This window comes from Gymnoscopelus braueri, assembly GCF_963280865.1.
Source record: "Gymnoscopelus braueri genome assembly, chromosome: 24".
NCBI classification, from domain to species: Eukaryota; Metazoa; Chordata; class Actinopteri; order Myctophiformes; family Myctophidae; genus Gymnoscopelus; species Gymnoscopelus braueri.
The window spans coordinates 32,972,327-32,984,394 of record NC_137626.1 but is presented as its reverse complement, the minus strand read 5'-3'; the positions used below and the strand labels follow the sequence as shown (position 1 = coordinate 32,984,394).

The following is a 12,068-nucleotide window of genomic DNA, read 5'->3' as shown; positions in this document are numbered from 1 at the left end:
AGAGAGAGAGAGAGAGAGAGAGAGAGAGAGAGAGAGGAGAGAGAGAGAGAGAGAGAGAGAGAGAGAGAGAGAGAGAGAGAGAGAGGAGAGAGAGAGAGAGAGAGAGAGAGAGAGAGAGAGAGAGAGAGAGAGAGAGAGAGAGAGAGAGAGATGAGAGAGAGAGAGAGAGAGAGAGAGAGAGAGAGAAAAAAGACGGACATGGAATAGTTTGAAGAGAGAGAGAGAGAAAAGACGGACATGGAATAGTTTGAAGAGAGAGAGAGAGACATGGAAACGGAATAGTTTGAAGAGAGAGATGGAAACGGAATGGATTGATTGGACATCTCAACCTATTGCCATTAATAGGGATCGAACTCTCAACCTTTGGACTGACAGGCTGCAAACACTACCTATAGTCAGTGGTGGAAATGGCGTTGCACGCTTGGGAACGGCGTTCCCATAGCAACCGTTGCGGGGGAATGGTGTGAACACGTGTGGGAACGCTCTTCAGAGTCTCCCTCAGTGTCCAACTTTTTTCTTTTTTTTTTTTAATAATCGCTTATGAGGTTTAGCACTGTTTTCCTAAATCGTCCATAAGTCTTACGGCACTTGAATGCATCACTCCAGGCATGCGCGTCAATCCCGGGGGGGGGGGAGGCGGGGGGGTTTTGTCCCCCCCTAGCTTCAGATTGGACCCCCCCAAGTCAGATTGGACCCCCCCCAAGTAATTTAGGATAATTAAAAAATACTTTTTTAATTTAAGTTAATAGAATCCGAACCCGCTTTTGAAATCATGACATGCACTAATAAACACTAATTTATCCCCCCCCCCCGTGTAAATCCCAAAATGGTTTGGTCCGTTAATGCATGGACTCTCTCGGTTATACACCGTTGTATGGAGAAGTATAATTCTCGGTTATACACCGTTGTGTGGAGAAGTATAACTCTCGGTTAGACACCGTTGTAGTTTCAACTAGGCTACCTGGCTACTTCTATTTCCAGTAGTATGTATCAAAATAAAACGTATGTGGAATTATAACATTACAGGTATAGATACAAAAAACTCTTATTTTGAAATGTGCATCATCTTGAAAGGAAACAAATTTCCACGAAGGCCCCTTGATGACGTGCGTCAAGCCTACGTTCTCCGTTCTCCCATCAGTAAAAGTAAACAACACAGACGTGAACGTCGGACATTATGGAATATAAATACTTTAGGGCAAAAGTTCATATTTACCACCATGCTCTCTGAAACCAAGACGATATGCCTATGGAACAAAAGTGTGTTCTCTTTCGTCATCTTTGCAGAAGGTGAGTAAGTAATTAATCTAATGCTGACAGTGGTGGAAAGTAACTAAGTACATGTACTGTACTCAAGTATAATTTTAAGGTATTTTTACTTGACTGGAGTATTTCCAATTTGCATTACTTTTACTTCTACTCCACTGCATCTCAGAGGCAAATATTATAGCCTACTTTTACTCCACTACAATTATTTGAAAACTTTAGTTAGCCTACTATGTTTCTTTGCCTTTGCAGCTTGATTTTAATTGACAAAACATACATAAACCACTTCAGCCCTATTTAAACTTTTGAAAATAGCCGATCTACAAGCTCACAAGCGTTGCAACGTTTTGTGAGCTTGTAGATCTGCTATTCTGAAAATATTCACTGTCATCTGGGAACCCCCCTGGTTCCCACATTTGTTTTTGTTTGTTTTGAACCTTTTCAGGCCGTGACCCCCCAAAATAATCACATTTGAACTGGGGACCCCCCACCCTGACAAGCCCTTGGAATTGTAGGCATTACATTTAGTTTGACTCGGTTCCACAGATAAACATTGTGAAAACAGCCTATTTGAAACTTGTCCAAAACCGTTACTTGACAGGAAAAAAGAAAAGAAAAAATAACCTGTGTTCCAATGGATCCAATGTAGTTATTATTTAGTCACAGGCTCTTGTTAATACTTTGTCATTGGTTCATCAATATTTGGACAGACTTAACCACTTTCAACCTGGCGCCTCTGTTTTGGGCATGTTGTTACAGGCGACAGGTTTGTCGGTCACGCCCCAAAATAGCAGATCTGCAAGCCCTTTAAGGAAAGGACTCTTTTTTTTTGTATTCCGCAGCTATCACGTGGAATGGGTTGCCTGAGGTCACTAAGTTGATTGGGACTATTATTAGCTTTAAGTCCTCCTAGAAGAGTTTTCTAAATACCACATGGTCCTGATTTTAAACTGAATTCTATGTATTTAATTGTTTTTATTTATTTATTTCTCCCCTCGTCACAACGATAATGATAGGACCACGATGGAAATAAGCCTTCAGGCTTTTTTGTGTAATCCTTTTCACCAAAATGTGCATTCATTTGTTTTGTACATTATGCTTGTTGTCAATCAATCAATCAATCAATCAATCAATCAATCTCATATGTGGAGCTTGTAGATCATCTGTGTTCCTCCTTTTAATGCAACACCTGTCATACTATTTTTAACTCTATGCTGTCATACGATGAAGTATAAAATAATAGGGAATTCATTTATGAAAAATATAAAAAGTTGAAACATGGCGATGCAAGGTCTCTGACCCGGCCGACAGCCACACTACGACCATTGATATAGAACAGTGATTAAACATTTGACTTTGAGGTGTGCCGATATTCAATATTAACACATTAAGACCTGAGGCCGATTCTACAAATGTCTTCTAAATCAGTATAGTTCTCAAACCTTTTTGTAGCCAAGGACCACCAAAATTGTATGTATTTCGTCGCGGACCCCCATATGAAAACGTTTTGTGCCAGGGACCCCCAGAAGAGAAGATTTGTGTTTTCTTCTTTGCAGAAAATTGCAGATATACGAGCTCGCAGTGAGCTTGTATATCTATTTTCAAACATTTTAGTACTTTTATAGTATATTTACTAAGTATATTTTGATGCCAATGCTTTTGTACTTTTACTCAAGGAACATTTTGAACACGGGCCTTTTACTTGTAACAGAGTATTTTTATATTGTGGTATTGCTACTTTTACTTAAGTAAAAATATCGGAGTACTTCTTCCACCACTGGTTAACGGCCCGTTGTTGTTGTTGTTTCCCCGTGGCTGTCGTATACTGTCAAATATATCTACAGTACTTGCAGTCCCCTGCCATCCTTCCATCAGCTCACATGCCTCTCTCTCACTCTCTCTCTGTCTATCAGTCAGGGCAGTACAGTATCAGCAGATAGTGAGTGTGTGTGAGCTGCGGCTGACAGTGTGCCAGTCTTTTATCAGCCAACAGCCTCTTCAATGCAACCATGTGATGCTGGGAGTGCTGAGGACATGAGAGAGATAAACTCCTCCTCTTTGTTTCCATTGTTTCACTGATAAATATACGGTTTATGTCAGTAGTTTTCAACTTTTTTTCATGCCAAGGACCCCTACATTGATACACATTTGGCCGTGGACCCCCATCTGAAAATGTTTTGTGCCAGGGACCCCCGGAAGAGAAGAGATTTGTGTTAAAAAATGCAAAATTCTACAACATTCTTCAAAGACTTTAAAAGATTTTTTGAAAATGTAAAAAAAATAGCAGATGTACAAGCTTGCAGCGCGAGCTTGTATATCTGCTATATTTAATAGCCAACGTATACAATATGGACCACTGGTTGTGAACCACTGGTTTATGTACTTAACAGGTAACAGGCCATATTCACTCCTGACGGTATGTAAGGCAGCAGATGATTTATAAATATGTGCAAGATTGTATTTGTGACATCGCATAATATGCTGTAGGTAAAGGTTTCTTTCAACTCTTGGGCATTGTAGCAACAATCCAAATGGAAACGGTAACGGTAAAATAAGTTACAATAATCCGCTATTAGTGAGACTTTTTTTCCCCCTGTAAATCATATTGTGTTCTTAATCAGCTGAAGGCTCTATTGTATTTTGTCCTTAAAGGAGTAGTTCACCCAAAAAATACGTATTTTCGATCAATTACACACCCCATGAAGCCTTCAATTCATTTGTTTTTGTCACATTCCTAAGCCAATAATTTGATGACCGGCTTATCGGTCAGACTCCACCGGTCATGAAATTATTGGCTTAGGAATACGACAAAAACAAAAAGATCTCCATGAATTCAAGGCTTCATGGGGTGTGTAATTGATTGAAAATGTGTCGTTTTTTTGGGTGAACTACTCCTTTAATGTTGTCTAAAAATGTTAGTATTGGTTTCACATTAGAATATGTTTGAAAGCCTTAAAGCTAAATAAAAAATCTCCACAGTTTTAAGTTAATCACCTTAACCCTTTTTTCTTTACAAAAGAAAACAACCAAACTATGTACTGTAAGTGTTCCATAGTGGGTCTTTGTGTAAGTCTCTGACGTGTTGCATCAGAAATAGCGGTCGTCCGCAACACCGTTTTGGACAAGAGCAAAAAACAAGGTCGAAGGACCCCCCCTCTCCCCCACTGTGTCACGCAGAGAGCTGATAATGCGGTTCCGGGAATGACCTTTGACCCCTAACACTCCCCGGAATCCCGCAGAGCAACTGGACAGGCCGGCGAGGGCGGCCTCACAGAAACATGAACACCCCCACCCCCCCTCCCCTAACCAGTGATGGAAAAAGTACTGCATTTTTTTTTGCTTGAGTGAAAGTATCTATACTGCAATGTAGAAATAATCTATTACAAGTAAAAGATCCGGAATTCAAAATTTACTTGAGTAAGTGCAAAAGTACTGGCATCAACATATAATTAAAGTACCAAAGGTAAAAGTACTCACTACGCAGAATGTCCCATTTCACAAGTTATAAAATGTATACAAATCTTTTGAAAACAGCAGATCACAGAGATGTAGATCAGTGTAGATCGGCCATTTTCAAATGGCTTAAAAAAGGCAGAAGTGGCTACTGTATGTTTTGTAATAATAATCTAAATCTACAAAGTAACTACTAACTAAAAGTTTTAAAATAATTTTTGTGGAGTAAAAAGTACAATATTTGGCCTTTGAGATGTAGTGGAGTAGAAGTAAAAGCACTGTGGGAAATTGGAAAGACAAAAAAAAATACCAAAAACTTTTACTTGAGTAAATACAGAGTAAATGCACTAGTTACTTTAAACCACTGGCAGTGACTCTCGGCACGCTATTCCAGTCCGGCTCGCTGCCTCACCCATTCAGACAAGTAAAAATAGCCTCAATTTTTTTCACCGACCAATAGGTCTAAGTAAGGCTGTAGAGGGGTTTTGTGACCCTCGTGTAAATATAGGTGACATTCTCCCAATGCCAGCTGGGAGAGGTTTGAGCGTGTGTGTGTGTTTTTTTTGGCCTGGCAATGCTACAAAGTAAAAATCTTTTTACTTAATGTTAATGTAATGCAGAAGAGTGTACAAAATGTAAACAAATGGACCACAAATGGACCCGTTTACATCTGTGCGCTCTTCTGAGTTAAATTAACACTAAGAATTTGCCGTGTAAGAAGACTGATTTAAAAATTTAAATATGAATGAACGTGTCAAATGTGACATGAAATGTTCCCTGAGCTCAAGACAAAGAGAGAGAGCGAGAGAGAAAGGCAGAAGTATCATTGAAAAAAACTTTATTCCACACTCTTGAGGACAATGAAAAAACAAATAACAGCAGTGTCTGAATTTTTCAGTGCACAAATCGCATTTCAAGTTTTCAGTTGTACAAAGAGACAAAGACAGATAATAAATATACATTTTTTCCTTTTTTTCTTCTTTGTGTGTGTGTGTGTGTGTGTGTGGTCTCGACTTGAGTGATGCGCGTGGAAAGCATTCAAGTATGAACAAACATTTTCCTGCGATATCAAGTTGAGCATCTATCAAAATGGCATACAGTACGTTAGAAACACAGATGAAAATAGAAAAAAGTATAAAAAAAACTGCAATACAAGTCAATACAAAATGTTTCATTTTGTATGCGTAAGAAGAAAAAAAAACACATTCATGAAACATTCATAAAACATCCCAAAAAAACATTTAAAAAATTGCACGTTTCCGTTTTCTGTCCTTGAATACCCGTTGGTACCCTTCCTCTACGAAGCAGCGTGTTCAACAGTCCTCATGTCAACCTTATGACTTATCTCCCTATACTCCTTATCACCTCACTCAAACCTGTCCCAGTGTCTTTATCTCCCAAAAAAAATGAAACGACAATTATTCCTCCTCTTCTTCCTCCTCCGTCACCTGTTCCTCATCGTCCTCCTCATCGTAGTTATCTCCAAAGTCCATCTGTGCGAGCAGCACCTCCACCTCCTCTGTGTCGACGGCGAGGTGGTCCATGCTCTCGTAGCCCGGCTCGGGCCTCTCCAGCCGGCCGCCCAGCGCCGTCTCCTTGGCCTGGCTGATGAGGCCCTTGGCGGCGACCAGGAACTCGGCCACGCCGCTCTTCTCCATGCTCTGCGTCACGCGCTCCTTCAGCTGGCTGCTGGCCTCCAGCTGCACCTTGTACGACTCGGCGAGCGAGCGCAGCGTGGCCACCTTCTCCTCCTCCTCCTGCGTGATGCGCTCCACCAGCTGCGCCTTGCGCTCCTCCAGCACGGCGTAGAGGAGGTCGAAGCTCTCGCCGAGGCGCCGCTTCTGCCGCTCGCCGTTTTCCTGCACCACCTTGCAGGTGTCCTCCATCTGCGCCATGACGGACTGCAGGCAGGCGTTGCCCGTGGCCAGCGTCTCCACGGCGCCGCGCAGCTCCGTCTTCTGGCTCTGGTAGACGGCCTGCAGCGGTGACACCTCGCAGTCCTTGTGCTGGCCGAACACCTTGCACATGGAGCAGGTGGGCGTCTGGTGCGTGACGCAGTAGATGTTGATGTGCTCGTCCTCGTGCTCCGTGCACCGCGGCGCCTTGGCGTCCTTGTCCTTCAGCGGGGGCTCCTCCGCCGGGCGCTCCTCGCCCTTCTTCTCCAGCTGCGTCTTGTAGATGTCGATGATGTTCTCCACCAGCAGGTTCCTCTGGAGGCCGTAGACGCCGTGGCGGTCCAGCACCACCTCGAAGCGGCAGGTGGGGCAGCGGAAGACGCCGCCGGAGTAGTGGTAGGGGTTCTTGGAGTCGTAGAGGTCGCTGGCGCAGCCGCGGCAGAGGTTGTGCTGGCACGGGAGGATGACCACCGGCTTGCTGAACATCTCCAGGCAGATGGGGCAGCTCAGCTGCTTCTCCAGGTCCATGGGGCTGGAGGGTCGGATCTGTCCTGTCTGGATATCCATGTTCCTTTCTCTGGGGTTTCTCTCTCTTTTGAGTTTAGTCCCTTAAAAAATCCTGGGTCGGGTCTCTGATCCCTGGGGACGAGGTTGTGGTGGCGTTCCTTTGTGTGTGTGTGTGTGTGCTTATCTCCCTGTGCTACAAGTGCTGTAGCTGCTCTCGCTCGAGATGTGTTTATTTTTGATCTGGCCCGTTGGGGAGACAGCTGAGAGCTTATATACCCCCTGACGCCGGCCACCCAACCCCCCCCCCCCCTCTCCCAACCAACCATCTGAGGCACAGTCCCGCCCTCGGCTTGTTTGTGGGTCTCGTTTCGGAGAAAATAGTTCCCACCCTCACCCCCCACCCCCCTCCCCCTTGCTTTCTTTGGCACATGCCATACTTAGCCTCAACACCCCCCGCCCCCTGTCCTGGCTGTTCCCTCTGAGCCCCCCTCTCTGCAGCAGAGAGGTGTGAAGGGGACGACGCAATGGGGACAGGGGGCCAAAACACAACCCCTTGTGACTCGGGGGGGGGGGGAGTACAGTCTGGTCTGTCTGTGACTCCCACAGAACAACAACAACATCAACAAACCACCTCCGCCCATCTCATGACCGGCAGTAAAACACAAATGTGTTTACGCTCAATGTGTTTACGTTCAGTGGTTTTGTACATTCATAAAACACGCCGGTTGACGCGTGAGGAAAACGGATCGCCCCACGTTGTTGATGAATGTGTGTTCTGTCAGAGCGCTGCACAGTGGATCCAGTGGGTTTGTTGCATCGTAAAGGGGGCAGGGGTCTTCAATAGCAGATCTACAAGCTCACAACCGAGCTTGCAGATCGGCTATTTTCGGCAAAGAGGTTTGGTATAGAGGGAAAAAAAAGAGCAAACCAAGTATTGACAAGTGATGAAATGTCTGAAAATACACATTAACGTGAATCCAATGCAACACTGATGATAGTGCTGTCAATCAAGTCTATGAAGCTATATATGAAAAAGTTGAAAGTTGAACTGCAACACAATACAGTTTCTATTGTTGTTGATGTTCATTATTATGGTTTTGGTCAATTTGTGTTCAATTCAGTCAATTGAGGAAGTGTTTTCTCGTCATAATGGTATAACATTATTATGATATCGTCATAACATACTGTTAAGTACAATCACAGCTTCATCAAAATTGTTTTGTTGTTTTGTTTGTTTAATTAAATGTATAGTTGAATGCATTGAAGGTTAACTTTATGATTGACCAAATCAAACAATACCGCCACCAATAGTCATGGGATACATAGTTTCACTGTAACACAGTACACAGTCTAGTACAGTTTGACCACAAAATGGTATCTTGTTTACTGTTTGCGTGTGTGTTACAGAGAGTGAATGAGCGGGAGAGGGAGGGGAGAGAGGAGAGCGCAAGAGAGAGACACAGACAGAGACAGACAGACAACAAATCAAAGTACAAAAGTATTAGCATCAAAATATACTTATCCTAGCAAAAGTCAAATAAAATAGTCATTTATAGAATGCCCATTTCAGAAAGAAAGATAGATAGATGGATAGATAGATAGATAGAGAACAATATTATATATCATCTGTCGAGTGAAAACCTCATAATATGAGGTTGTAAATCCTGAGAAGTAACAGTTTTGGACAAAACTGTCAGGATTGAAATTCAAAAATAGCAAAAGTAGTATATCTGCAAGCTCCAAAGCTTGCAGATATACTACTCTTGATGTTTTTGTGTGACACTGTAGTATGATCAAGTAGGGCATTCAATTTACAAAAAAAGACAACATCATCAGGGTGACTAAAAGAAGAAAGAACATTTCGTCATGATGCAACGTGTAGATGTAGTTTTTTATTCTGCTATGCATTAGCCAGACTATTAAAGGCTTTCACATTTGTCCACAAAAGTGCCTTAGTCTCTTCCCTTTATTGCAAACCACTGGTGTAGATTGGGGTCCCAGAGGTTTAGAAAACACATTTTAAGAAAATTACCTTTACTGGCATACCTTTCTGTGAAAAATTGATAATTAAAAAAATATATATTATACACAATCACATCGAACTGGGGTCCTTGAATTTAAAAAGGTTGAGCATCAATGGTTTGTGTGTATTACACAACTGTCCAGCCACGTGTGTTCCGCTGTAAACATTCAATCATGTGCGGCTGGAAAGACGTCATCTTGTGCAACATGTCCAGACGGAGTACAGACGGGGCTCGCCAAAACATTGACCTCTCATGGTACTCATAGAACAGGTGTGTGTTAATGGGGGTGGGGTGAGGGGGCCAAATGGAAGAGGTTGTTCCTGCCAAAATAATATGACCACAACAGTGGAGTTTACCAATCTTTTTTACAGGTGTGTGTGTGTGTGTGTGTGTGTGTGTGTGTGTGTGTGTGTGTGTGTGTGTGTGTGTGTGTGTGTGTGTGTGTGTGTGTGTGTGTGTGTGTGTGTGTGTGTGTGTGTGTGTGTGTGTGTGTGTGTGTGTGTGTGTGCGCGCGCGCGTGCGTGCAAGTTGTTGTGTTGTAAGATACCATATGAAAATCTCAAGGTTTAATCTCTAATAAATTTTATAAAACGGCACTTCCCCAAATAATGATAACATCTTGACATGTCACTGTAGGAAAACATTACAATGTTGATGTTACTTATTATTGTTATTTTGTCTATGCATTGAGAAGAAGCATCGATTGAACTTCTACAACTTTGTATAGATCTTTCTTGCTTCATGTGGTGACCACAGTCTGATCTCACTTTCCCCCGAATTGAATGATTGATCAGTCAATTGATTGATTAATCAATCAATCTTTTTTTCGAGTGAGCGCGATTGATTGATGACTGAGTCCTTTTTTGCCCTTATGGGAATGTTTTTTACGTGCATCGCAGCAGCATAGCAGATGCACAATACATAGACAAACATTTACTTGATGTTTTTCAGAGTGATCGAGTTGATCAAGATTCGATTATTACAATTTCAGCAAAACTTTCATTGGAAATTATTGGAATTTGTCTTGGTTTGTGCTTGGTGTAGACAAAACAATACGGTACAAAATGAAATACACAAATAAATAATACTAATAAAAACAAGTACTTTCGTATATGTTAATTATTCAAAAGAGTAAACAACCGAAAGGGTTTGTATTTCATCATTCTGGGTTAGATCGGTTTCAGATGATTTACGACTTCCACACCATGCATTCCATGTCTGGAATGCACACACACACACACACACACACACACACACACACACACACACACACACACACACACACACACACACACACACACACACACACACACACAGCTGCAAGGTCATGCATTCAAATACGTATTTACGTCCCTTTTCCAAAAACGTCTTCCTCGGTTCCGCTAAAATCCTTCCAATGTTTAGCACACGAACAGCCTGTGACTATTGCTCTCTTCTAGGGCAAGGGTGCTCAACCTTTTCGGCCGTGACCCCCCAAAATAATCATATTTGAACTTGGGACCCCCCACCCTGATATTAAGCACTTGGAATCGTAGGAGTTGAGGCATTACATTTAGTTTGACTCGGCTCCACAGATAAATATTGTGAAAATAGCAGATCCGTTGCGAGGCGTTGTGAGCTTGTAGATCGGCTATTTTCCTATCGGCTAGTTTGACCAGTTTTTGTAGTATAGTTTGTTGGCTAGTGTTGATGCGGTAATGGTCTTGGCAGTAATGGTTTTTTTTAGGAATTAAAAAAGGTCTTAAAAGTCTTTAAATTGTCACTTCACTGTCATCTGGGGACCCCCCTCCCCAAAATCATGTGGGGATCCCCCTGGGGGTTCCGACCCACAGGTTGAGAACCACTGTTCTAGAGTGCAATGCAATCATACTGTAATCAATGAAAAATCTGCAGTGCAAATTTCTATCATTTTGTAAACTTTCTGGGTTGAAATAACAAATTGAGTAGTGGAAGTAATGCCCAGACATACAAATACATGTCCTGTATAAAACATTTGACTTCAGTAAAAGTACAAAAGCATTGGCATCGAAATGTTCTTTACAGTACTAAACGTAATTCAGTATTCACTCAGTATGCATAACGGTCCATTTCCGCGTGTCCTGGAAGGTACATGACAGCGTGGCAGACAGTGCCACACACGTGTAATAGCCCCGGACAGCGTGCTGATGGCAACGGTTCGGAATGCGGTTCACCGGGTTCTTTTTAGAACCTACACGTTCTTCAGTGTCACGGCAGGGCGTGTAAAATAAAATGTCAAAGGGTGCTTCCTTGTCAAAAAAAATCAAAATGAAATGCTGTAAGAGGAGAGGAGCTGGTCTCGGAGTCACTGAGGAGCCCCTCTCCTCAGTGACTCCGAGACCAGCTTGTTAGAGGCCCACATGTTGCGGGCCTCTGACACGCAAGATGACACTTATTTAAGCATGTTTATTATGCCTGTTTTATGCTCAGTCGTACGATGGTGTCATGTCACACGCCGGAAATAGCAATTTTTTTCATTCAATTCCAGAAGTATACGCTGTCAGGCTGGGGGATGTTAAAGTGTGCGATATTATTTGAATTTGATATCTTAGTGATATATTCCACCATTGCTTGTTTTTTTCTTCTTTCTCAAGAGCAACAATTGTGGAATTAAAACATGAAACACTAGAATTGTCATTTTCAGCCTCTAGATGTCACAATTTAGCTTAATTTGCACCTGCTCCCCCAAGTCTCCTCTGCAGCTGAGGGGGTCTGTTTAGAAATGAAACATAACAGGTTTTGAGTTTATTGGCCAGGGCCAGGCATATCAGTGGATTTGATAGTAGCTTATAATACAATGGTGATGGAATGGAGACAATAATTGTCTTCGGCCTGGCGGAGACTGTCTATGTTTTAGTTTATCTTTTGATACAAAAAATGTATAATCATAAACTCCCCATATGGC

At 42.4% G+C, this 12,068-nt stretch overlaps 1 protein-coding gene across 1 annotated transcript; it reads right to left on the bottom strand.

Moving 5' to 3' along the window:
* Window positions 1-5,536: 5,536 nt before the first annotated feature.
* On the bottom strand, window positions 5,537-7,344 carry trim63a (tripartite motif containing 63a). Its single transcript, XM_080422200.1, has one exon. It carries the CDS (start codon window positions 7,179-7,181, stop codon window positions 6,138-6,140), a length of 1,044 nt encoding a protein of 347 aa, XP_080278326.1. The 5' UTR covers window positions 7,182-7,344; the 3' UTR covers window positions 5,537-6,137.
* Between the last annotated feature and the right edge of the window lie 4,724 nt (window positions 7,345-12,068).

What these genes read in the sequence shown, in the direction of transcription:
- trim63a (XM_080422200.1), bottom strand. Translation starts at nt 7,181, where the DNA reads ATGGATATCCAGACAGGACAGATCCGACCCTCCAGCCCCATGGACCTG.